This window comes from Pezoporus wallicus, unplaced genomic scaffold (assembly GCF_028554395.1).
Source record: "Pezoporus wallicus isolate ANWC-B61680 ecotype Strahan unplaced genomic scaffold, APGP_CSIRO_Pwel_v1 contig_5935, whole genome shotgun sequence".
NCBI classification, from domain to species: Eukaryota; Metazoa; Chordata; class Aves; order Psittaciformes; family Psittacidae; genus Pezoporus; species Pezoporus wallicus.
In genome coordinates this window covers 2,214,639-2,241,466 of record NW_026637215.1, presented here as the reverse complement: position 1 = coordinate 2,241,466, position 26,828 = coordinate 2,214,639, and the positions used below count along the sequence as shown (strand labels likewise).

Sequence of the window (26,828 nt, the reverse complement as noted above, 5' to 3'; positions counted from 1 at the left end):
GTGACTTATGTGGCATCCAAAGGGGTGCAGAACAAATTCTTACTGGCATCAGACATCAGAATGAAAGAGTCATGGGAATTGATTATGAAACCAGCAGCATTCATCTTCCCTTCAAGTTTTTAAAGTTATCCCTAGCTATTCAGGGAAAGTGAATTCTGTCAATTTCTGACAACATAACGAAACAGAGGTGCATTTTATTACATAGCATCTGCAGAGCAGAGAGCTGGCATGTGTGCATCTCTCTTTAATCATGCACTGAGGCCAGCAATTCCTCCCATCTGTGACTTAACAGCAAGGAACTCTTCCTGCAAGAATATTGACTTGCTGAAGCTTAGCAGTACTCTGCCTTCTTTCTCCTCTAAGTATGGAGTACCTCTGGAGTAAATACTGTATAGTCATCTCTCTCTGGACTCAAACACAGAAAATACCCAAGCTGTCATGTGTTCCAGCAGATTTCCCACATATATAGTAAAGGCAAGGGCTATTCTTTAGGCATTATTCAGGGTAAAAAGTAGAGAAGAAAGGGTCATTAATGCAGATGTACTTGCTAGTCTACAAAGCACGATGGCATGAAAAGTTTGGGGGGGGGGGGGGGCCATATGGTGGTAGATCACTACTCAGAGTAATGATGGCTTCATTCTTTACATTAGTCTGATCCAAACCTCCATGCCCCCAGTGGGACAAGGAAGCCTGTGGGACGATGATGTGCTTTATAATTCTAATAGCTTGCTACGAGTACATGCTCTACCTCAGAGTTAATGCACAAGAGAAACAATTACAATGAGCTTTCTGTTGCAATGGATTTGAATATATAAAAGATATTTTATTGAAATAAGCAGGAATTTTACTATGCTAAAGATGCAGAAAAATATTCAAGGATTGATTTCTTGTCAGAGTTTTAATCAAGACAGTGTATATTTTAGTGAAGGAAAAGCATCTAGATCTTTAGCTTTGTTTCTCTTGTTGAGTTTCTGCTGCCAAAGCTATAAATGGAGAAGAGCTCAACAGAACTAAAATGTAAAATGAGACTTAAACAGCACTGTCAGAAAGTCTTTCATTGAAGCCTCCTTAGATTCTACTTGGATTTAGGGACTCAGTTTTGTTCATCTGGGAGCTCAGTGTTTTATGAAAGACCTAGAACTCTGAAGCTCCACATCCAAACATGGATAGAAAAAAAAAAACAAAAATACCAAAAGCCCTATAATAATAAAATCTTCTGAAAACAGCAAGACTTTTTATACTGTTTGGCAAATCTTAAACTTGATTTACTAGGGCAATGCTTTAATGTCCCATATGACTGTGAAATTGGAGTTCTATTAATATTCTGCCTTCTTTTTGTCGCAAAGAACCACAAAATGTTGGCAGTTGTTGAAACTGGATGTTTAACTCAAAAGGTTAGAGATTTTTAATCCTTTTGTTTTATTTCTAGTGCAGCTAATTTGCTTTTTTGCAAGTATCCTAGCAACCTTCCCCTCCCTCCTCCTTTCTCCAGTACCGTAAAGGTTAGGTAAGGATTCTAGAGAGATTGGCCTAAAATATAAAACAAAGTGACAGAAGAACATTTCTTAAAGGCATAACTTACTTTAATAATATTCTGACAATTTCAATGCATTTTAAGGGAGAGGGGACAAGAAGCAAAGAGGCAATCCTGAAATAACTTTAAACAGTTTGTAATGTTATGAAGTATTAGACTGGGTAAGGGCTTAAGCTTCACAAAGTGTTACCTCAGAACTAGGAAACATTCCCTACCAATTCAGGGACAAGTCCTTTAATACAGTATTTGGCAAGATGGAAACTTGAAAAAAAGAAAAAACAAACTTGAAACATATCCAAAACTACACTTTGTTCTCCTGTAGCAAAATATTTGCAGCTAGAATTCGGTACTACTAAAGTTCTCATTGTTTCTGCAGTTACGGTAAGATTTATACCCATAACACAACATGTAGATGATACTAACAAATGTGATTTCCTCACCAAGCTCACTTCTAGTGTTGTAGGCACCTTTAGCTGTCAAACTAAGCTAGACTTTACCACTATTAATCACAGTCTGAGGTAAAATGTACCAGATGTACTCAAGCTACCTATTTCAACTAAATGCTTGCTTCCGACCTGCAAGAAGGTTCTAATACAAATAGGGTTTCCTAACTAGGGGGCTATATTTAGCTATTTATGAAATTTTAACTACTTAAGTCAAAATCTGGTAGTTTTGGGTATGTCCACATGGGATTAAAGCTGAATAGCCTAGCATAGCTGCTGGAATCTGTGAAATCATGTTGGTTATGCAATCACCTGGGCTTGTGCTCTGGTTTGTTGGCCTTTTTCCTTCCGATTTTTTTTTTTGGGGGGGGGGGGGGGAATGTGTATAGGGGTTTTATTTAATCTAGAGATCTTGTTGAGCTACAAGACATGTGCTCAACATGGATGCATCTCCAAGAACATCTTTTGCAAGAATTTATGCTTTTCATTTGTTTTGAAGTCTTTCATATTCTAGCCCTCATTTTATTCCTGTATCTCTACAAGCAAACAGCTACTCTGAATTCTAAGACTGGTAACTTTCCAAATACAGCAGGGATGGAATTTAAATTTACACTGGTTTTAATATGATTAAATTACATTATTTCATATTAATATACTTATTTTAAACAGCTTAAATCTAAAACCTGAACACTTCCGTACACTTTCACAGTTTGCACAGCAACAACAAAAGGACTGTACAACCTGGGAGTCTTTAACATTACTCACAGTAAAAGTATTTATCGGTCAGTGCTTTACAGAAAACTTACAGTTACCTAAACCTACCTGCTCTCAAACATAGGTTCTACCTCATCAGGCTGATGCCAATCAGCTGGAATGCACTGAATCTTTTGAGGAAGAAAACCTTGTCAATTATAGAAATTAGCCACCAGAGGGAGCCTGCACTGCTGAGCTGCCACAGGCGTGTTCCCCTCGGCATCAAACCAGATAAATGAAGACTGCCTACCTGCTCTGGTATGAGACAGATTGATTTACGTTAAATACGCTTCCCAGGCTACCTGCACAGCTATGCTGCAAGCTGACAACTGCAGCAGCAGCCAGATTAGTTTGTTTGTAAAACAAACTATTCCTCTTCCATTCCAAATTTAGAATTCTACCTTTCTTGGCTGGTAAACCAAATACCAGCATCAGGGATCAGCCATACTGCACTGTTCCTCCACTGCCAGAAAGGATTTGGGTAATCTTCTCCCCCTCACATGCTTTCCCGAGGCATCACTTGGACAAAGGAAAGAATGCACTGCAGGAATGCCTCAATATGGCCAGGGCACAGGTTATATTTAATAAAAACTACAGCAAAAGTCGCTGCACTCAAAAGCCTTTTTAAAGAGCATATTTAATTCGTGATCCACTGTCTACCATACAACAAGGTTTGTCAATATCACTTAAAAAATCCCAAGAATATAGAAGGAAATCTCAAATGTTATAGATTGCCACAGTTTGTACATTATGGCTTCAGGAGAACTAAGTCCAAACCCACCGCCCCTTCACTTAACCCTTTCCCTCCATTCCTTAGGGTAATCAGTGTAATTACAACCGGGCTTCATAATGGAGCACCAGCGGGGCTCATCGAATGAAAGCACATGGCCCTTATCATCACATTAGCACATACTCCTCCTCACTATCCTTAAAGCATGCCTCATATCCTTGAAAGCTAAAGCACTGTGGAGGGGAGAGCTGGAATTACTGCCTGCCTTTTCCCAGCCTCAGAGCACTGCACTAGAGTTCCCCCAGCCATGACTGAGGGGAGCGGGTTTGCAGCAAGGCAGCCACCAAGAGAAAGAGGGCTGAACGCGCTAACAGAAAGTTTTACCACAGAGAAACACTTGTATCCCGTTTTCGGGCACAAGGAAACGTTCCTCTTCCCAGAAAACTACCTCTGGATTTAGTACTGGGGAAATTAACCTGCAGGTGGCACGCGGGTGCCCAGAGCCCCGAGGTGAGTGTTTTGTCCCGGTGTAGCTCCAGTACAAGCCGGTTTTCCCCCCTCTGATGTTCTGTACCAGGCTTACCTGCACCATGTTCTCCTGAGAACCTGCGTTTTCTCTCTTCTCGTTGGGCTCGCCCGAGGCGTCCGCGCTCCCCTCACAGAGGCTCTAGGCTGTCCGTCATGGCGCGGCCTGCCGCCTCTCACACCTCAGCGTGGTAAACATGGCGTCTCCAGGCGGCGGGATCAGTCCCACCCGCATGAGGCGCCCTCGGGGAGGCCCGCGAGGCTGTTTTACCTCAGCGCGGTTCGCCTGAGGTGCGGCGGGGAGCGGGCCGCTCTGTGCCGGAGAAATGGGGGAGCAAGGCTTCCACAGCTCTGCTCGGCTCTGCGTTTGGCAAGCAGCTGCCCAGGCACGGTTGTCTTGAGCAGGAAATGCAACTTTGAGCTCTGTAAGTAAGCTTGTTCTTTAAACCAGTTGGAAAAAAAAAAAGAGACATTTTCTTTCTTTTTGTGTATGTTTGGGGTTGGTGTGCGTTCCCATGTGAGCATATAGGCTCTTTGTCTCTCGTTTGTGGGGTAGTTTTGATTGTGCTGTTGAGGTTATGTGGGTAGAACTGTGCTAAGAGTCAGTTTAGGTCAGCTTGGTTGAACTGGATCCTGTGGTGGTGATTTGGGAATTTCAATTGATATTCTGCGTGCAGCTTTGCCAAATAAAGGGAAGAAGAAGAATGGCTGATACTTAATTACCAGCACTTACTGCTCCACAAAAGCTTTTCGCCAGTGTTTTCTTCTCTGTGAAACATCCCCAACGTTTTATTACAGTCATTATGTAATTCATCAAAACCAAACAAAGGTCCTCATCTGACCAGATAAACAGTGGGTCATCACTCTGGAAATCTCTGGAAAAGCTGAATCTCCCAGGTTGATGCCCTGCTGCAGATGATGAGGGAAGGATGCGGGGGCAATGCTGCTGACCACTTTATGCTGCTGAAGTTCAGGTAATATTTTCTAGGAAGACCCACAGAGGTTTTACTGCATGTACTGGTGAGGCTAATAAATCCTTCAGTTTTTGTAGTAGCTTTAAATAATGCTTGAACACGATGCTAAATTCAGTATGCAGTTTGCTAAGCATGGTCACTGGAATTCTGCTGCTGCCATAAATGATGGCAAAGACTGCTAAGGACTGCCTTTTTGTGAGTGAGAGAGAGGTCTTTTGTTCTTCATAACATTTTTAGAATTTGAGAGAGTCTGATGGTTCAATAATGCACAGTACCTCTAACAAGTGGTTTGGCCTTCATTTCTGAGTTATAAAATGGGAGATGATCCTGTCCATCAAGGCTGCATAATAAATAGGTCAATAATTGAGATCTAAAATATCACAGGCACTTAACAAAACCCACTGATAGTTGAAACTGTAGTGGTGTAATTGTTCATTTTAAAGTTTTGGGGTTTTTAACATGCCAGCAATTACGCTGTGCATGAGCTACTGACCTAGACAGAAGGGACAAGAGGAAGTGTTCCTGTCAGCACAAAGTGATCCTTTAAATGACCCTAATTTAGAGGCCAGCCAGAAAATTAATTTTTGCCGATCTTTACTCATCTTGTCTGTTATTCTTTGCTGTGCTATCTGAATAGGATAGTACTGTGCTTATGTATGGGTTGGCTTCAGTAAATGGGTCTGCAATTTATAGCCCTACTTTTACCACGTCAATAACTCCTCTTTGCTTTCAACACCGCAGGTATTTAATCTGTATCGGGGGCTCAGATGCTAAAATCAGAGGAATAGGGGAGCACTGTACAGTCCAATAATCCTCACAATCTCTGATCTTGCAGTCTGAAGACATGCTCCTTTCTAGTCCTCCAGCTGTCTGTGCTGGCACAGAGGTAGTGCTTCTCCCTGTATATGCTTTGGTTTCCTTTTACATTGCTTCCTTTGGGGAGCCTGCAGTGACTTCCAGAATGAATTCCATTGAAGCTTCTGTGTCTACCTGTGTATCTGAAGAGCAGTCCACAGCAAACAAACAGCATACTACAAGTAGTTGCAATGAAAGAAGAGCAGCAACTTGGCAGCTGCTGCTGGAGGGGCATTATGGTCTTGGTAGCTTTTCAGACATGTTTCCAAAGAAGAGCGGGAGTTAGATCATGTTGGGTATGAGCCTGCCTGTCAATCATTTTCTCAATAATTTTAAACCAGTTTACTAAATTCAAGCAAATTTAACTTTGATGTTAAAAGCTATGTTACTGTGCTTTTGTAAATCTTGAAAACAATTGAAAGAACAAAGGTTAGAATGTAATAAGCAGCTACACGCCTCTGTGTGGGTGTGAATCACAGAGGTAAGTGAGGGGATGGAAGATCCTTGCTGCTGGTATCAAAACAGCAAACCTGCTAGTGTATAAGTTACAGACTTTAACTGCACTTAAAAGTGTCGTGATAAGAGACAGAAACTAAGAGTCCATTAATTAATTGTATGCTAGAAACTAGCAGCAAAGAAATGGAAAGATAACACTCGAAAAAGCTTGTGGGACCTGGACGAAGATGTGATAAAAACTGAAATTAGAACATGGAGAATATTTGTATCACTGGAGACCTGGTAGACTCGGTAGGAGAAAGTGATAATATTGATCGTTACAATGGTGAGATCAATCTAAAAAAATCCAGCCTGTATATGTTAAATTAGAATATTGAAATACTAGTGCTGAGGAACCAAATTAGGGACTAGAAATGCTGATGCAGAGTTTGAGTGAGGATTTTAGGAGGAAGAAGAAGCATGGTTGGTGAGGACATCCAGTCATCTGAAGGGGCTGTTTTTTGCAGGAACGATGTGGATATTATTTTACATGAAGGAAGTAAGTAACAGGGCATAAAAATATGAGGGTTGTGGTTGTGTAGAATGAGACATGCTCCAATATTAAGTCCACAGAGTTTTGCCTTACTGATACACTGCAATAACGATATTGCCACTGTTGCCCACAGCCGTAAGAGTATCAAAGATAACGTATTTGTTTAGCCGTCTCTCTTTTCCATAAACTCAGTTATATTATTTTTTCATTCTGTAGTTCTTTTACATTGCGTTCTGGTATGAGCTGTTCGGTTATTCTGACTGGAAATGACTGCTGGCTACTATTTCTACAGTTGCTCTCTATTTATTCTTCAAAAAACATTAGCACAGCTTTTTTTCCCAGCCATAGAGACCTTTCCTGTCTTTTGCAGTTATTGAAATTTGCCATTAAAAAGTTTTTAAAACTCCTGAGTAAAGTTTCCTAGACATGCTGACTTTAAAGCCTCCTGAGTTTCAGTTGTTACAGAACACATTGTATTTCACTCACTCTGTGTGTGTGTGTGTGTGTGTGTGTGTGTGTGTGTGTGTGTGTGTGTGTGTGTTTTCTCCCGGGGCAGCTTTTTTCACAGCTTAGGTTCCAGAAATACAGTGAAATGCACTCAATTCCTATCATTGCATCCATTTTTCTAATGAGGTTTTAATTCTGTGCTGGTTTGATTTTACTTACTTTGCTTACACAATTACCTATTTAAAAGAGCCAAGTAGATCATATTTGGAATTTTCATCTCTTTGTCAAATCATACCAAGTCCTAGTCATTTGTACCCTCTAATATCACTACTTTTTCTGCGATCACCTCCTCTTTATCATTCCATAATTATCCTTATACTGTGATATACATTTTAGCTTTGGTTCATGTTAGAGTTGATGCTATTTGAGTTTAGAAAATATCTGTTGTACTGCTCAGAAATAGGAAATACAATGATTTTTTTTTTAGTACTGGTTGACTGAACAATTCGGCTTGTATTGTCCAAACTGAAGTTCTCCATGATTAAAAATAAAACCCGCTTTGATTCTTACTCATTGCATGTGGCCAAAAAGTTGATTTAATGTGGTTTTATGGAGTGGAGAAGATGGAGCTAGCCGCCCATCTTCTGCTTCATTCACTCAACCATCGATACTCAGTGTTTGAAAGCAAGAATGGTTGGCTTTGATCTGGAATGACACTGTCCCTTTACTTCCATCCTAATCCTTCTTACATGGCTATAGCAACTGATACCACGTTTGATGTGAATCATTTCTCCATGTATTTGCACTACCAGTTATATAAGGATTATTTTAATAAATAGGCAATTCCAGAGCATCTTATCTAAGACTGCTAGTAGTGTGGGTAGAACAGACAGTTGAACAATTTCTCTTCACAACCATTAGTGCCAAGATCAATTATTGTTAAATATCAGTATTTTACACCGAGACACTTATGCTTCTTCTTTTCATCTTGCAACAAGTGATACAATGGTAGTATGTTTGTTTCCAGTTTGCTGTTCAAAGACAGTTGCACCAGATGCATGTTCATATAGCCTCATCTTCTACCCTTTGCTAGGAGAGTGAGATGATTCTTCTTTGAAAACAGCTGTCTTGGTGGGGCTGCAAAGCAAACCATTTCAGCCAGAATGGAAAGAGTTTGCTCGTAATAGGAGTGAGATCCAGAACAAAAATCTCAGGGTGAGGGAAGAAGGTAATTCTCCAAATGTTCTGGGGAGAATTATGTGTGTGTTTAAATTAGCAAGTCAGTGTTTTGGAGGGGTTTTTGAGGAGCAAATACTTAGCCTGAAGCTATAATTGGTGTCTTGGTTGTAGAACTCATGCATTATTGTTCCACCTGAAGCAGTCCTACTCCTTGTGAAACTAAGATTGAAATTGCACACTGGGCACCATTTTGAGGGCCTGATTTGTAATGTGAATGCAAGGTCCTCCAGTAGGCACAATTAATTTTCTTTTAATTTAATGCCTTTCAATGATGCTATCTGCCTGTCCTCTAGATGATGGCTTTTCTTCCTGCTAACAGGACAAACTGGTTTTTAAGCTTCCATTCCTATAATAAACCACATTAAGCTTCTCTGCTTTTATCCCACCTATCTAGCTACTAGAAAGGTATTCCCATTCTGCCTTTCTTGATAAGAGGTATAAGAATGAATTCAAAGAAAGCCATTTCAACATCATATTTTCTCCTGTATGTTTTCTGGCTGCCTGTTTGTCGTTTGTACTAGAGGCCTCCTGCTCAGTTTCAGTGCTGATATGCACCGTCACTAGTGGATTCCTGCCCGCAGGCTTCAGAAACTCATCCAATCTGAGTGTGACACATTGTCTTGGCTCTGGGAATGCAGAACAGACTTTTCTGATGATATGTTCAGCTTCTAAAAATAACCACATCAGGTAGCCAGTGATTTCTTTTTTTTCCAAGACCTAACTGTAAAACATAGTAACATGATGTACTGGCTCCCTGTAAAGCCACTCCACTTCTTTTTAGAAGAGAGAGATGTGGAGAAGAAGAATAATTTAAAAAGATACAGCTGCAAGTACTTGGCAAAGAATGACTTTAACTTCAGACTGTGTCCTTCAAGGTATTTAACTTTGTAACAGGTATTTATGAGCTCTGTAGCTCAATTGATTTTTTAATTAAAAGAATGCAAGTAATGAAAATTACTTTCTGCATCTCATAGCTATAAAACAGACTGTTGACCAGCCTGGGAACAAGTCTGGAAGTTATGAACAATGCAATGCAAGCTTTATTCTGGGGCATTGAATAGATGCCTCTAATTATGTCTAACCATTTGTAGAGCCAATTAATATATGGAACAAGAAAGCAGCTCACTCAAATCCAGGTTGAGGTCTGAGTTATTTGGGATTCACAGCAGAAGAGGCAGGTAAAATCATAATGTGCTGAATATTTTAGAATAGAGTACACATTACATGTTTAGAAGAGAGTAAGAATTGAAGCTGCCAGTTCCCTCCATTCTGCAAATATTTGTTCACGATTTGGTTTATAATATCTTGTGATGTTCCTCTGTATTTTTGTGGTGGCTGATTTTTCTTATTACAGTTTATTGCATCTGCACCCAAAGTTTTCGCTCTGTCTTCCAATGACCTACTACTTATTGCAGGCACTATTTATTAGCTGTAAGGAAAATTAAAACTTGGAAAGAATATTATAATGTTGGCTGTAGCATTTTTGCTTTGTAGCCAGCAACAGAATTTAGAAGTATTTTTGTAGTGATATGAAACTACAGATAAATCATTAAAAATTTCTCATGCAGCTTAACAGATGTACCACAGATCTAGTTTGTGTTCTATTATAGATAGCCAAGGGTCACTGTCTTTCATGAAGTATTCATCATCCAAGCTATGCAATTCAACTGGCTTAATATACCTCAGATAAATTTTTCTAAGCAGTGAGTTTTGATGTAACTTGTCCACCAGGTAGAAGTTACATGGATGGAAAATACGTCCTAGTAGCCACAATACTGCTAGTGAATCCTCACTGAACAGTTAAATCATGTTTAGATGGGGGGGGGGAGGGGGGAATAAGTTTTGATAACTCAGAAGACTGTTACCAAAGTAAACAAATTGCAACAGAACTCAGTGTAATCACAAATAATCTTAACTGTGGTGTAAGTAGATAAATGTAGTCATGAAATGAAACTGCAAATAGTTCAAATTACTGCTTTGTACAAACATCCTCCCCTATTGTCCTATGGAGAACTGAGCTTGATACAGTTTGGGGCAGGGAATATGACGTAAACCTCATCAAGCTACTCAAATATACAGTAGGCTGAGAAAATCGCAGCAAATGTGTGGATTTAGAAAGAAAACATCCATGAAGTCCTACTCAGCATTAGCAGGATTAGCATTGTACATGTTCCAGAAGATGATAAGAAACAAAATTCTTTCCTCCTTCATCTTTTGGCAGGAAGAAACATCAAACTAAATGGCTCTGCCACATCCTGATTTTCAACAATGTTTTCTCAAACTGATGGTTGCTGCTGGTCTTGCCTCTTTGCTGTGTGTGAAATCCACTATGGCCAGGGAGCAGGGATATCCTTTTTCAAGCTGCATTTTTGAACTCACGAGCATCCAAAGCACTGGCTGCAGTGTTTGGTGTATGTGGCTGTCCCTGAGGTTTCTGTGAGCCCGACTTGGTTTTCATCAGTCCTTAGCAGGGGATGTCCAGCTGCTGATCATCTTGGAGACAATTCCTGTTGGTTGGTAACACAGGACATGAGCTTCCACCTGTTAGGTGATGGCCTCGCCCTGCTGCAGACACTAACACTAGTCCCACTGCTTGGCTTCTGGAGTAGTTGAAAAATTCATTATGGTCTTGATGAAAAGCCACTGGAAAATTCAAGCAAGCAGTCAGGGTGGAAGTAATTTCTTAGACTTTTTTTTTCTTCTTCATTTATCAGTCATATAATTGGATCTGAAAATGTGTTGAAGGATGTTTTTATGAACATAAAGCACTGGGAAGTCTGGCATTATTCCAGTTAATGGACTCCATGATTATGTAGTTGCTCAGTTCAGACTGTTGCCAAGATTAACAACAGCAACAAAATGTGCAGTACTGGAGCACAAGCAGAATTATTACTGTTTCCCATCAATGTTGTTACTTGTAAAAGTGATAAACATAGCAGCAACTTGTCAGCCTGGGAATTCAGCAGGAGGTGGGGGTGTCTGGTCAAAGGGACTGTCTGTACCGTAACCCAGCAGACAAAGTGTATTTCCGTGGCAGTGTACCTACCAGAAAAGTGTTTGAGAATGTTAATGACTTTTAGTTGGTTTAATTGCATGTGATGTACTTTCTGGTCAGTGTGCAAGACGAGGCTTTTTTCTACTTTTACACACACTTCCGTTTATAAACGGATGTAGTGGCAGCCTAGGTGGTCTGGTGTTGTGTTTGGAAGGCATTGGTACTTCTATCTTCCTAGGAAGTAGAAAAGGTCAAGCTGTTAATGAACTTATTTTAAGGAATATCAAGTCCTGCTCCGGCCAGATATTCAGCTCTGACAACATTGGGCTGCTGAGCCAAGGGCCTATTTTGTTGTCATACACCTCCTGCTGAGAAACCCATTTTCTAGACAATAGTGAGCACTCAAGTGCAGAAAGGCAATGGAGGAAGGCTCCCACTTGAAGAAGTCTATTGCTGGAGCAGTGTTAAATAGCAGCATGTAGCAAGTAAGTTCTGCTACATTACCAGCATTCTGTGGTATCTGTTCATACTGCAGCAAGAAATTTTCAGGGAAACAGGAGTGCTGTAATCTGGTTTTATAGCTGTTAACTGTACCTGCTGCAAACACACTTAAAACCAAGCATACCTTTCCATTCTGTCAATGCATGCCAATTTGACCAAAGGAGGCTTTTCTTTGTAAAAAGTAAATTGCATAACAAAGATTTAGCTGTAATTTGTAGATCTCAACCCTCTGAGAGACCAGTCATAGAATAAATTTTCTAATGTTTCTAGCGTCAGTGGAAGATTTAACCAGACTCTTCAGAGAAGGTACCAGGGAAGTAATGCGAAGGCACCTGTGGTTCACCCAGGTAACCAGTGCTTGTGGGTGGGGAAATTCTCTTTCCTGAGTGCATCCTTGCTGTTACCTCTCTCACTAATCTACTATTGCATGTTTGACTTCCATTAAGTAGGAATTGTACTTCCACAATTGTTTTCTATATAAGGTTTTTAAGTTAGTTTAATTTTGATATCTGATGGCAAAAAAAAATCTGTTTCAGCGACTGAGGTGTGCCTGATTTTGATACAGAATTTCCTGTCTGTACAGATACCCTTAAAAGATTTATTAGATCGCAGCACATCTGGTGAGGCTTCATAGTTGGTAATGAAAGCAAGCAAGTTTGGCTTGGTTTCTTTTTTAACTGCCAAGATTTTGTTCAACTCTATGAATCATTCCTTATAGTACTTAGCCGTAGCGTTCTCAAGCCAGCAACATAAATAAACTTAGCAAAATTTTGTTGATGAGGTATGGACTTCCTATCTTTGCATGTTTGTTTCCTTTAGAAAGCACTTGTAGAAATAGTGTGGTATAGTGTAGAAAAAAATGTAGAAATATTCCATATACAAATAGTTCCATGTTACATCTAGAAAGTGGTGCCTGATCTAGAATACGTTGTAGTAAATCATTCATTACTAATAAAAAAGACAGTATAAATGGGAAGCCCATTCTAAGCCACAAGCTACAGAATTAATCATGTCTAGATGAAGAACTTTTATACAGACTCCTTTCCAATGCCCACAAAACACAGGGATTTTTTAGTATTTGTGAATGTATTTTGAGCTAATCTCGAGTGAAGGAAGTAAATGCAAATTTTAAATCCAAGTTTTCATTTAACTTCTCCAGGATTTGGCTTTGGACTATTTGCAGTAGGAATGTGATTATCTATCTGACTGAGAGAACTACTGCTCTTCTAAGGAAAAATAAAAGCTTTTGAGCAGATTTCAGATATTTCCTAATCTTAGTAGTCTAACATATACAAACCACTTAACAGGAAGGGTAGTCCCTTTATGCCAATATGCAAAGTAAGAGGGTTTGGTCCTTAACCTTGAAATTAACTTGAACAATTTCATGAATGTAATTATGATACTATTGTTAAAATTGAAGAAAAACTAGCTTAATGGTTATATTTAGAAGTAAAATCCTTTTAATGTTAAAGGATATATTAAATAATAAATAATATTAAATAATAAGTAAAAGTAATAGTGTAAGATAATGCTCATCTCAGTCTCCCTTCTGGCAGGTTAAAGCCATTCCCCTTGGCCTGTCCCTACAGGCCCTTGTCCAAAGCCCTTCTCCAGGTTTCCTGCAGCCCCTTCAGGCACTGGAGCTGCTCTGAGGTCTCCCCTTCAGGAGCCTTCTCTTCTCCAGGCTGACCCAGCCCGGCTCTCTCAGCCTGGCTCCAGAGCAGAGCTGCTCCAGCCCTTCCACCATCTCCGTGGCCTCCTCTGGACTCCAGCAGCTTCCACATCCCTCTTCAGGACTGCGGGGGGAAGGGGGGGGGGTGGGGGTGGGGGGGGGTGGCATCTTCCCAGAGCATAGCAGAGGAGCAGAATTCCCTCCCTGCCTGCTGCTCACGCTCTGGGGGTTCAGCCCAGCACACGGGGGTTCTGGTATGTGAGCGCACATGTATCTGATTACATTCAGGTAATTAGACCTTGCAAGCAAAGATTAACACTTGTGTTCTGAGAGCCATTTTCAAGCATAAACTGAAATGAGAGTAAAAGGCTGACAGGACAATCTAGCCTGGGAAAGCTGACATAGTGATCATTAATTATCATTGCTGCTAAATATGGTGGCAGTTTTGACTGTGCCTGTTTTAAAAAAACAAAATAAGAACACTAAAAAAATAACCCCAAACACACAAAAGACTTACCCATTAGTATTATACTCTAACATTATACTATTTTAGCCACTTAATTTTTTTTTTTAACTGTTGATTCAGTCAGATCACATTCCAATACATTTGCTGTCAAATTCATCAAAAGTTGTGGGTTTGTGTGTGTATTTTGTTTTTTTTTTTTAATTTGTGAAAATATCTGTATGTGTGTGTTTAAGGCAAAATGGATGAATGCCTCTGCACTGGCTGCCATATTTGGGTTGATAACTGACTGCTCAAATCATCAGGTCAAAGCATGAGCAGTGGTTTTGTGTACTCACACTGCTGCCTCTTGAAAGGACCTGTTTTTTCCAGAGGTTGTTATATGCAGCTTTTGAAATTCAGTCTTTTAGAAATCTTTCTGAAGATCTAAATGTCCTGATACTTTTGACATCTTTGTCTTTGATTAACATTAGCTTTCTAATATTAATATATCCATGAATAATTTCATAGTATTCATACTATTTTATTCAAAATAATGAATTGAAACATCTTAGATGCTACTTGTAAAAAAAAAAATGAAAAAAATGAAATATTCAAAATGAAAGAAAGATGGGCCTTAAATTGTCATGTGAGTTTTAGTGGTGCAAGGTTTTTGCTGTAGAAGATCTTGGGAAATGCATCACCTGTTTCCTTATGTCAACAGGGGCTGCAGTGCACTATGGTTTTTTGGATGTTTTTTAAATGGCCATGATGCCCTACTATTACTAGTTTTCAGTGTCATATTTTGAACTGGAATGGAGTTTGCAGGCATTAGTTTTTCCCATACTTTAGGGATGCATCAGTGAGAATGACTGTTACTGTTTTTTGAAAGGGAGTTATATCAGGAGCTGCTTTTCGAACACCTCACCCCCTAAATCCTTAAATAAACCAATGCATGTTACATTTTCTCTCTACTATGATTGTATGAAAGTCCTTTCCATTTGAGTAAGGTTCTGGTCTATATAGGGTTTGGAGAGGTGGGTATGTCAGGTTCCAGTTTTAGTAGCACAAGGCTTCAGTGGTCGCCTGGCACTTGACAGCAACCCACAGCGAACACAATGTAGTCAGCCTCACGTGGAGCCCACCTATAGTTTTAACGCAATGCAGTCAGCCCCACATGGAGCCCTCCTGTAGCTTTATTGGTGTGCTCTGCCTGCCTGCGGATAGAGGGCACCCCTTTTCTAAGAATCCTGACTGATAAAAGAAACAGATTCGAGGTCCCTGAGTTCAGACAAAGCAGAAACAAGGTGCGGTAACGATAGCCCGCACTCATGGGCTAGAATTAGATTATAGCCCAGAATGAACTACAAACTAGCAAGACATCAGTGCTTTTCGTGCCAGGAGAAATTCCAAACTTTTAACCTTTTATGTATGAAGTATTTAAAATGTCAACTGTTTTCTTGACTTTCTTATTCTTAAAGATTTCCTGGATTTAATAAATCGGAATAATACTTAGAAAAGTTAATTTTAACATTGACATTGTTCCCTCACTCCAGAAAGCAAAACCTGGTTGTTCTCCATTTCAACAACACAAAACGCTTCCTGGCAATGATGGTCTTGAGTGTGTTCAGCACAGTATTACCTACTAGATAACGGCATCTCAAATGTTGAGTAAAGCATGCATATAGCTTCAGTGAGGATTCGACCTTTCTTGTTAAATCAGGACTATATCTGTAGCTTGGGCACCTTGAAAGTAATGATGTTTTTCAGAGTGTAAGAAGTGCTATGAAAAATCATGAATAAAGGTCCATTTGGCTCCGTATTTTTAGTGACAATGAGTTTAGAGGAGTTTAAGAAATGGGAGACTACTTTGGCGATTACGTTCAGCAGACATTGTGCCTAAACTAATGGTGGGAGCACAGAATACCAACGGATTATTTCCTTACACTGAGCAGTTCTGCTAACACTTTTCTTACTATAGACTGTAAAGAGAGAGGAGCCAAACTTCTCATTCTTCCTCCTGTTCTGAAGCCAGAACTACATCTCTCAGGATGCATCCTCTGTGTGATGTGTTGCCTATAACTTGTCCTATAAACAGTAGAATATTAAGGAAGTCAGACATAAACCTTTGGTATAAGTTATGCATAAAATGACCTTCTGTAGAGTTTATTCTTCTCTCATGCATTTAGTTTTCTATGGATTAGGCTCACTGTTTCTGGTAGTGTGATTCTACCCAGTGCCAGACATGTGGAAAAGAATTTGAGGCAAGTTGTATTTTAAGCTTCTCTTTTCAATGTACTTAAACAGTGTAGGATCAGTTTCAACTTGCCTGTAGATATGATAGGAATAGAGGATGAGGTAGAGTAGGAGCTATTAGGATCATCTAAATAAAGTTCTTCACACCTCTGCTTTAAGCATAATGTTAAAATAATGTTTTCTTAAAAGTTTCTGGAAAGCTTTTTCCCACTCTTAAGTATCTGCCTATTTTGTCTCATGTTCTTGAATCATAACGCCCAAATAGATACCACCCATTTCTGAAAGAGTGCAGCAGTAGTTCCCACATGTCTTCTGTCACCCTCCCACCATTCCCATTATCAGGTTTCCAAAATCCATGCCAGCAAAGCAGGGACCTACTTACTGTTCTTTGTTCCTCTAGACACAGTGCTTTGCGCACACAAATGTGGTGTATGCCTTTTTGCTGTGAGGTTCATCTGACCTTGGTTTGTTCACTTGTAGCAAGTCACTGGGGAAAATAATTGTCCAGCAGATAGGAAATTTTGTACTATCTGCTCATCTTGTATCTTCTCAATTTGCCTTTCCAGTGAGTTAGAATAAAGTCTACTTTATACTCTACTTATACTGCTACTCCCTCTTTAAGCTGTGAAAAATGCACAAGTCCATGCACCAGGCCTGGAAAACAGCTGTGCAAAAGTGAGTAAGTAAGTAGTGAGTATCATAAAATTCGAGTATTCTATGTTTTGTGTCTTATAACACCAAGATGTTGCTGGTCATCATGGGGTTTAACAACAGTATGTTTTTCTGGGTCTACCAGCTAAGTTCCCTTTTGAGGCAAGTCACAGAACATGAATCTACAGGTGTTGGCTAAATATCAGTTAACAGCTGTGAAAAATCAGCTGTTAAGTATTTGAGTAAGGATTTTCAGTACACAAGTACTGTAACAACTTTAACCCACCAAAATTAACAAAAGGAATAGACTTCTGATTTAAAATACCATGGTGCAAAGCAGTAAAAAATCTCTACCTGTTCTTCAGTGATGCAAAGAAATGCAAGTTGGCTGAAACATCTGCAGTATCACCTCATCTGCTCTGCAGGAATCTTGTTGAAGGCAATTGTAAATTAGTAATGTGCCAGCAGACAGCTCAAAGTGTGGTTTGCTGAGTTAGTGCAAGCTGTCATATGTAATTTATGTGATAGAGCAGTTGCAGTAGCATAGTGTCTGTATGAATATACTAGCTCTGCTTTAGAGACCTTAACACATAATATTTTCACTAAAGCTCTAGATGTTCCAGTGCTTAAATGCTTATGGTTTAACACTGCAAGCAAATACTGAACATGACAGGGTGTGTTTGATAAAAGCTGATCAGAAATTTTCAAGTGATTACTTTGTTTTAATAACAGGTAGCTTCAGCCAAAAAGAACTGAATAAAGGAAATGTTCTGAAATGAGCCCTCTTGTTTTCAATTTTGAAGCAATATTTTGATGTTGCACTTTGATCATTTTCAAAGATATAAAATACCAACAATAAAACATGTCTTTGAGTTGAACAGACTTTTGGTGGTAACTTGTATATATTTCTGATTATATCATGGAGAAAAATCTTCCTCTTTAAGAGCTGAGCTGTCTTTTGGAGCTTTTCTCCTATTTCACATGTGAAATTGAACCAAACCACTCCCTCATTCACATCCTGTGACTGCATGCCTCGTGGTAACTCACAGTTGTTCATTCTTATGTGTTTTCAAACCACATTTGGCAGACTCTGTGCAGTGTTGCTGCCACCCTTCACTGAGCATCAATATTGCATTGGCTACCATGTTTGTGAGGGACATTTACTTTATGTACAAGATTAAACACGGGTCTTTTGCTTCTGGGTAAGTGCTGTGGTCTAACCCTGATGGGCAGCTAAGCCCTGCACATCTGGTCACTATCTCCCCCAGGAGAATAGGGTAGAGAATCTGGAGGGGAAAAGTGAGAAAACTCATGAATTGAGATAAAGGCAGTTTAATAGATAAGGCAAAGCTGCATGTGCAAGCAAAGCAAAATAAGGAATTAATTCAATTTCCCATTAGTGGGCAGATATTTAGCCATTTCCAGGAGAGCAGGGCTTCATTGTGTGTGACTGTTACTTGGGAATACAAATGCCATAACTAAAATCAGTGTCCTCCCTTCTTCCCTTTTCCTACCCCCTTTTATTGCTGAGTGTGATTCCATTTGGTATGGAATATCCCTTGGGTCAGCTGGTCCCAGCTCTGTCCCTTCCTGTATGCCCCAACATTTGTCATGTTGCTCCTAGACTCCTCACTGATGGGGCAACATGACAAATAGAAAAGGCCTTGATGCTGTGTAATCACTGCTCAGTGATATCTAAAATATCAGTGTGTTCTCAACAGTATTTTGATCACAAATCTAAAATGTAGTGTCATACCAGCTACTTTGAATAAAATGAATAAAGTGGGGAACTTTTATAGATGAACATACTAAGCTGTTGAATCGGAATGGGAGACGCTAATTTTCATCAAGAAACGTTTCTGTTCCTTGACATTTAAAAAATATATATGAAGGGATATAATTGCAAGATATTTACATCTCATGTTTTTTTACTGTTCTATAGTCTCATTCCAAAGCTGAAAGCCAAGTTACGTTGTATAAAATTCATGGATTAACAGAGCCTGTCTGGATGGGCTGTTCATGCAGAAGAAGGGGAACAGGACCATCGCCTAGGGGTTAGGGGAGATGCTTCTTCCTATTGGGTTCACTCTTTTCTCACCTGAGGGGTAGAGTTGTTAGATTCTTTAACTTTGTAAATCCTTACAGTCTCCCCACATTAGCCTGGAGTGTACAGTGCCAAAGCAGCTCTTTACCCTACTGCCTTCTACAGCAAGGAAGAATGTTGGGGATAAGTTAGAGGAATTTAGGTGCCTGTAGAGAGCATCTATGATCTGAATTAAATTCTGCCTTTGTTTTAACATTCACTGAGTACCTTTAATAATACAAATTTTGAAATTTTAATATAGTTAGAAATATGTCCAGAGGATTTGAACACCAGCTTTCTTCAGAATTCATTCCTTTTCCAGATTGTAGCACTTCTCAGTATGAATTTGGCATAGCTGCATTGAAGACCGCAAGTTCAGTTTTTGATCTGGAAGAATGACAGACTAGTAACTGCTAGTGGTAAGACAGTTGTATCTATATTATGTATCTAATGCTGAGGTCTTCATTTGGTATTTCTTTTATTTGATCTCATTTGTAAGTCACATTATAACATCTTTTCATGGGTGTCTTCTAGTACTTTTTCTTCTCTTCACAAAACTCTGCATTTTACTCTTTGTCTTGTTGGACACCTTTGGCCACATACATGTACTAAATTACTGTAGAGTGATTATTTTGGTCAGTATGTAGAAATGTACTTCATCTTATGCAGAAGTACAGTGCCTCCAGGTTTACAGTCAGAGGCATGAGGATGATCTTAAAGGTCTTTTCCAACCTGGTTGATTCTATGATTCTGTAATTTGTTCAGAGAAATAACTTGCACTGCTAGTTTGTTTTCTCGCTGCTCTAAGTGATAGAAAAAGTAAAAATGTGCTTTTGTTAGCTAAGTAAACAGGTAAGACTTGACAGGACATAGTAAGGGCTTCTATTCAATTTGAATAGATGACCGCTAACTCTTAGAAGTTCTGTATAAGCCTCACGATCGAGGCTCCTTCCGAGTGCTGTTTGTCTGTTAAAAAATCATGTTTAGGAAGCTCTGAAATTAACTTTTCACAGCCAGATGTCTCAGAGGTGATTCAAAGGTGAAGGCATGTTAGCATGAGTCTGTAGCAGAGAACCCATATTATGGAATATATCACCCATTCCTGCTTAGAAGATAAGATAGTCTGGAAGATAGAATGTGTGTAACAAAGAAAATGTGGCTCTTGGGCTGACAGCAAGGGACAAGAGAAAGCCTCCAAAGGGCAACACTAATAGAGGAAAAAGTGGTTTTAATAGCTCTTGAACTCTAAATTCAGCATCTCAGCTATTGTGAGTCATGGGCAATAAATTTGAGAGAGATTGACAGTGATAGCTGTTAAGCCTTTCTAAATAGAAGCCCAGCAGTCAGTTGTTGCTTAACTTGAAGTTGTTATCTGTGACATAAAGAAATCCTTTCTTTTCTGCCCCCGCCCCCCCACTCCCCACCACTGCAAACAACTGATTAGGCACAAACCAGACAACCTATTGCTTTTTGACTTAAGTCCAGTCTGTAATAGTACAGCTAAACCTGTCTTGCTTGTCCACAGAATGCTTCATGCCTTTAGGCTTTTGATACAAACTGTTGTGTCAGATCTCTATCACTAATGAAATTCTTAATGCATTTCTTCTCTTTTGTGTAGCTCTTTACCCAACTTCGTGAAATCTTTACATGAGGCTTGTGTAGATTTTGCTTATGGCAAATCTAAATTAAAGCTTTTAGATTTACAGAGGATTGGTTTTCCCTCCTTCCTTCAATTACACTGACACAAGGTTTTATATTGTTGAAGCATCACAGAAATCAACAGAGTTATTGCGGTTTAAAAGCAGAAGAAATGGAATCAAGCCCAAGCCTTTTCATTTCTTATTTCAAGCTGTATAATATGACTTTTGCTCACATTAAAGACTTGCATGAACGTTGCATTGATATCTCTATTAGAAAATTAGCTCTGTTCATGGTAGCTTTAATCCTAATGAAAACTGTTTGGTTTTTTTTGACATCTGTTTATTGCCTCTCTTTTGTTGGTTTTATTCAGGAAAAATGCCAAAATCTGAAGGCACATGTGGGCCAAAAGATTACACAGTGTAGCAGAGACCTCACTATTGTCTACTTGTAGCGTTACAGAAAATGAGGCATCCTAACAAGGATCCAAAGTGCAGGATAAGCAAAGCATCCTAAGTTCCAAGAAATGTATCCGTCCAAAGCATGAGAAGCAAAATGTGCAACTGTATCATGCAGTTTTTCTTACGTGACTTCTGAGTTGTGGATGGGTTGGATACCAAGTTAAAAAAAAGCCAAAGAGTTCATCCTCCAGACGTGTTGATTATGTCTTAACACTCTGTATTTGTCCTCAAAGCATGGACCATGTAGAAGTCCCAGAACAGAATAAATGGAAAAATAGGCTGAATATGTATTCTGGCAGTAACCAAAGACATTTCAGTGTCCTGGCAGAATCCTATGGGAATGTAGCTTTTTCTTGGAGGTTCTTTTCTCAAGTTACCCTAAATATAAATTCCTCATCTTCGTTAATTTTAGTTTATAATTATAAATAATCTTGTCTCCAAGGCCAGGGGCTTTGGGATGGGGTTTTGAGCAACCTGATCTCATGGAAGGTGTTCCTGCCTACTGCAAGGGTTTGGAACTAGAGGATCTTTAAGGTTCCTTCCAACCCAAACCATTCCATGATTCTAACATTTGGTACTTTACAGGACCTTCCTTTGGCTAGCAAAAAGTCTCTTCCACTCCCACCCGTGTCTACTTTCTACACAGAGTTTTAATTATTTCCTTGGGAATGTGGAGAAACCTGAATAAGGCAGAACTTGAATTGCTTCATTAGGTCACATCATTTTAATGTGGTACCTGAAAGGAATAGCCAGGAAACTTCTACTGAGTGCTCTAAATGCTTCTTCAGAGCTGAAGCTACACTGTGGTATGGGGTGCAGAAGAGATCTACTTGGACGTAAATAGTTTACTTGACGTGTGATGCTGCTGGCCCTTCTACATAATATTTACTAATATTTTACTTAATTAATGAATGTTCTAGTAGTAGATACTGGTTTTACTTGATAGCAGCCTTCTGATACTGGTAACAGTCTCTTGCCTTACAGTGCAGCCATGTTGCACGGTTTCCCCTCATCCTAGTTGCCAAGTTGAGCTTTGATTGCATTTCAGGTGCTGATCTCCCCGCAACTCTCCTAGCAGACTGACAGAAGCTGGCATGAATTCATGATGAGGAGCATGAGATGCACAGGTTTGTGCCTGAACTGAGATGAAACCTGTAATCCAGAGATTCTTTTCATTGCAATAGGCTCTATCAGCCTGTTATCAATGGCTTATCAACCTATTTTGAAATTTGGGAAGTTTTCTGTTGGAAACACTGTGCTGCACTTCACTAAAGTATTCACAAAGATTAGCAGCTAGCAACTACTTCCATAATCCTTTCAGTTGGTAGGAGCCTGAATGACAATCAAGGGCAAGAGTACAGCAGTGGATAAACTACTTGTCACCAGGAATTAATCGTTTCAAATACTGAACAAATCAGCAATGATTAAATACCTTTTGCATCTTCCAGTCATCCTATAGGTTGTTCTTTGGAGCAGGCCCCTTTGACTTGGTATCATTAGTCTCTTTGTAAGAGAATCATCAGTCAAATGTTTACTGTCCCTTAGCTTCCCTCCAGTTTCAGAATTGCTCTCAGGAATGAAACGATAATTCAGTGTCAGCTTTTCTGTTTAAGTGTATCCTGTGAAGCCTGCTCAACCTGGCTGGAATACAGAAAAACAATACCTGTGTTGATCCCTGCTGAAAACTAGATGAAGAAGGGGGAAAAAATAAAACAAAAAACCTTCAAAGTTGAGTTTGGTTTGTACAAACCCAGGTTGGGAGAAATGGATCCATTCCATCTTCAGTTAATGAATACCAGCTGCATTAAAACAAAAAAAACCACACAGAAACCACCCAGTCAAAGCTCTGGTAAGGGTATTTGTGTAGAGGATCCTTTTAAATAATGATTAAAACATAAAATCAGAATTATGGTCTTTTACTATGGTTTCCCCAGTGTCAGTTTCTCATTTCACAATATAGGTTTGGCTACTGCTCTATATGTTGGTATCAGGAAGAAAGGGCCTCATCCTGCAAGGTTTGGTGCAACTGTTTCTGTGAGCTACAGTTGTCAGAGGATGGAGGGTGAGGTCCCAGTGCTCACCCTTATGGCATGTGGCATTTAAGAGCAAAAGTCTAACAACTGGAGCCACAGTAGAAGTTTCTGTGTGGAAACCTGCTGAGTCTCCATGTATAAGGTACGGTCAGGCTCTAGATTCCAAATTCAGCTAATGTAAAAACTGTCCATGGGCATCTTTATATTGTCTTCAGTGAGCAGTGGATAACAGTTTTCCTGGCAGTGGGAAAAATCTGTGGAGCTGGAGGGCAAAAGGGAGAGATTTGACATGGAAGAGCATGCTGTCTCTGGGACAGTGTTCCCTTGCACACTTAAGTGTAATCCAGGATATAAGAGGCAGCATTCAAAACACATCTCCTGTGGCTACAGAGTAAAAACACTGGTGATTGCAGCAGCAACCCAGAGTTTGGATCTGAGAGAAGATTTGAAGCTAGAACTTGACCTGGGTCTTGCCTTTGGCCAAGGAGAAGCTTCAGGGATAAATAATGGAAGAGAGATTTAGTCTGGGTTGAGAAACAGGGACTGGAAATAACTGACCTACCAAAAAGAAAAATAGAAAGTGGGAGAGGAGGAAATTCAATGAGAAAAACATAAATATATCTGAAATATTTAATTCAGTCCAAACCAGTTTGTGTTCTTTGTCCCTGTTGAGTTTGATTTTTAAGCAAAACCTATCAGAAATGCCCATGTGGGCCGTTTCTGCGTTTTCCCAGTGGAACTGGAAAATGCCTGCGTTTTTTCCGCGCTTCCCAAATGTTGCCCCCGCGTTTTTCAGTCCCTCTCCGCCTTCCCAGCTTGCAGTTAATGTCACTGTCATCCGGTTTCGGCGGCTCCCCTTTTTTAAGCTGCCAGGCCCTGCCCCTGCCCGGCCCAGCCGCCCGCGGGCAGCGCCGCAGGTGCGCAGGGAGCCGCGGGCCTGACGCCGGCAGCGTCCTCTCGCACAGTGGGGATGCGCGGTGCTTGGCTCCGGTGGCTTTGCGCGGGGCGGGGGAGCGAGGGGCTGGGGATGCTCGGGTGGTGATGCCGGGAGAAGGAGGAAGAAGGGAGCGGGGGGGCTGGCGGGACAGCCTGAGGTGGGCGGAGGGGGGAGGCGGGTGTTATACCATCCCTCCGGGGAAGGCTGAGCATTTGCAAATTCCGGCTCCAGAGCGCGGGGAGCATCATATCATATCCTAGCCTATCTTATTCCCGCCGGGTGGCAGCCGCAGAGCAGGACGAGCCTTCCCGGCTCCTGGTTATCCTAACGCCGCCAGCGCTCTCCCCGCCCCGTGCAACCGAGCGGCGGTCCGCGGAGTTCCGCCGGGAGCCGAGCTCCTAGCTAGAGACCCTGTCTCTCCCCCTGCAGCGCAGGCACAGGCAGAGCCCTGGGTGAGTAGTCCGGGAGCTCCCTTATTCCTTCAGGCAGGCCAGATACGTTCAGGCTCCTTTCTCCACATCCCTTTCGTTGGTGCCTGGAAGGTGGAGAGAGATCTGTTCTCTGGTAGGTTAGTTAAGTTGGGATCCTTGCTTGGGGAGGGTTTTTTGAAAGGCTTTACTGTCTGCACCTTAAAACAATATTGTACTATTAAGCTGTCTGTCTCAATTTGGATGTCTTCCCTTGTACATGAGCTGCTTTGGGTGGTTTGCTATCTTCTTCCTTTTCCTTTTTTCCTTCTTTACAACTTTTCCAGCCTTACAGAGTTGCCTGTTTCACTTTCACTTGCAAATTTATGCAGCTAATAAGAAGCCAATGATATGCTAAGGAAATTCTTTAATCACTGAAGGTTATTACTAACAAGTGATTCAATACATCTGTATGTTTCTCTCTCATTCTCCCCTAGGCTGAACAGTCATGACAGCTGAAAAGACTATTCCTATAATTAATGGCAAGCCAGAAGATGCTTTGGACCCAGAAGCCTCAAGTACCAACCTTGTCCACATCAATGATAAGAAAGTTCACGAAAGAGGTCACTGGAACAATAAGGTTGAATTTGTGCTTTCTGTGGCAGGGGAGATTATTGGGTTGGGAAATGTATGGAGATTCCCATATCTTTGCTACAAGAATGGAGGAGGTAAGATGGCTTCATATGTTGATTTACAGCTTACCATAAGCATGTGGGAAATAAACAGTTAAGAGTGTTTTACAGGGATTTTTTTTTGCACTAAGAGAAGTATTCAGGATTTCGGTGTATGTGCAGATAGGGAACTATTAAACATCTGACAAGTAAGAAAAAGATCACTGTGTTTCTCTTTCCTTGTCCTCCCCAGCTATTGCATGGTTTACTTGCACAAGTTGCTTTTGTATTAGCAAATTGATATTTTTTTCCTGTAAGATTTTTAATGCAGAAGAAGCCAGTGTTCTTTTATAGTAGTACACTGTGGTTTCTTACGCATGTGAATACAGACCCAAGCATAGCTAAGTTTACCTGCTGTAGAAATGAATGTAGCAGTTTATTTTTCACGACAACGTACTTTGAAGAGGGTAAATATTGATTTTGATAATGCTACAAAGATTACTTTTTTCTTTGTCATGTGAAAATTTCTGTAACTCAACTGTCCTTCGGTTTCTCATTACTTCCCAAATCACTGCATGATGGTAGGGGAAGATGTAAAAGGTGCCTGTCACTCAAAGAAGAGAGCAAACCCTATAAAATTTAGAATCAGAATGTTATTTGAGAGAAAACAGACTTAACTTCTACAAAACTGTAACATGTGGCATCTATTGGTAGTAGTTAAGTATAAGCTATGTAAGATATGTGACATTTAAGAATAAGCATGTCAGCAATGAGTTGCAAAGCAGTTGGGGGGAAAAAGTAAATTAAAAGTGGAGTTTGGAATTTTGTGGACTGGATTCAACGTTCTCCCTGCTTAAAGCCTTAATCAGTGTTAGCCCAAGAGCATAGGCTGGGAGAAAAATGTGTTCAGTGCTGACATGCAGGGATCTATTATTTAATGGGTTTGTTTGCTAACAACACTAAGCCAGTTTTTTTTTCCTTGTCCCTCCGAACCCAGGGACAGTTGTCTGAACTCAGGGCCCATTTTGTCTGCTATTTCTGTAAGTCTAATACTGCTGTGGAAGATGTGTCCATGGATTGTAGTTCCTTTCTGTATAGATCTGTAACTTTTATGTGCCCATTTGTATGTATATGCCAGCTTGTCAAAATGTGAGAAGATCGTTTTTAAGGCTGTAACATTAGGTAGAAAAAATTCTAACTATGTTTTGGGTGACTTGGTGAAAAACGAATTTCTTCAATACCATGCTTGAATCACTACTCTGTTCTTAAAGTGTAAAATTAATGTGCGTGGTTTAATCGGTCATGTCCTGGCACCATGGGAAACTTGTCATTGACTTCAGTTTTATTCAATGAGGACTTGGACTATGACCTGTGTTTTTGTAACCCTCTGGAATGCCCTGCTGAAATTAGACCAGAGTTGGACTTGTTTGATGCATCAGATGTAAATACTGAAAACTACTTAGTGGTAGTAAGTACATCCTGGTAAGATAAATGAGCTAGTTGTTTCATAACTTGCTGGATACAGAACGACTCTAGAAGCAGTAGTATGGAATATCTGATGTCTCTGTTGTACTACATCTAAGTCATAACAGG

General features: G+C 40.2%; 1 protein-coding gene across 4 annotated transcripts in view; it reads left to right on the top strand.

Annotated features, from left to right (window-relative positions):
• Positions 1 to 3,838: 3,838 nt before the first annotated feature.
• Positions 3,839 to 26,828, top strand: part of SLC6A11 (solute carrier family 6 member 11) — a 110,492-nt gene continuing 87,502 nt past the window's right edge. The window contains exons 1-3 of one of the 4 annotated variants that reach the window (XM_057404244.1): positions 3,839 to 3,970; positions 24,444 to 24,609; positions 25,062 to 25,292. In XM_057404244.1, coding sequence (XP_057260227.1) covers positions 25,073 to 25,292 — 220 coding nt within the window. In that variant the 5' untranslated portion in view covers positions 3,839 to 3,970; positions 24,444 to 24,609; positions 25,062 to 25,072. Of the gene's footprint in view, positions 3,971 to 24,341; positions 24,722 to 25,061; positions 25,293 to 26,828 lie in introns of those variants that run through there. The other 3 variants (XM_057404246.1, XM_057404248.1, XM_057404245.1) reach the window with 3 other exon arrangements.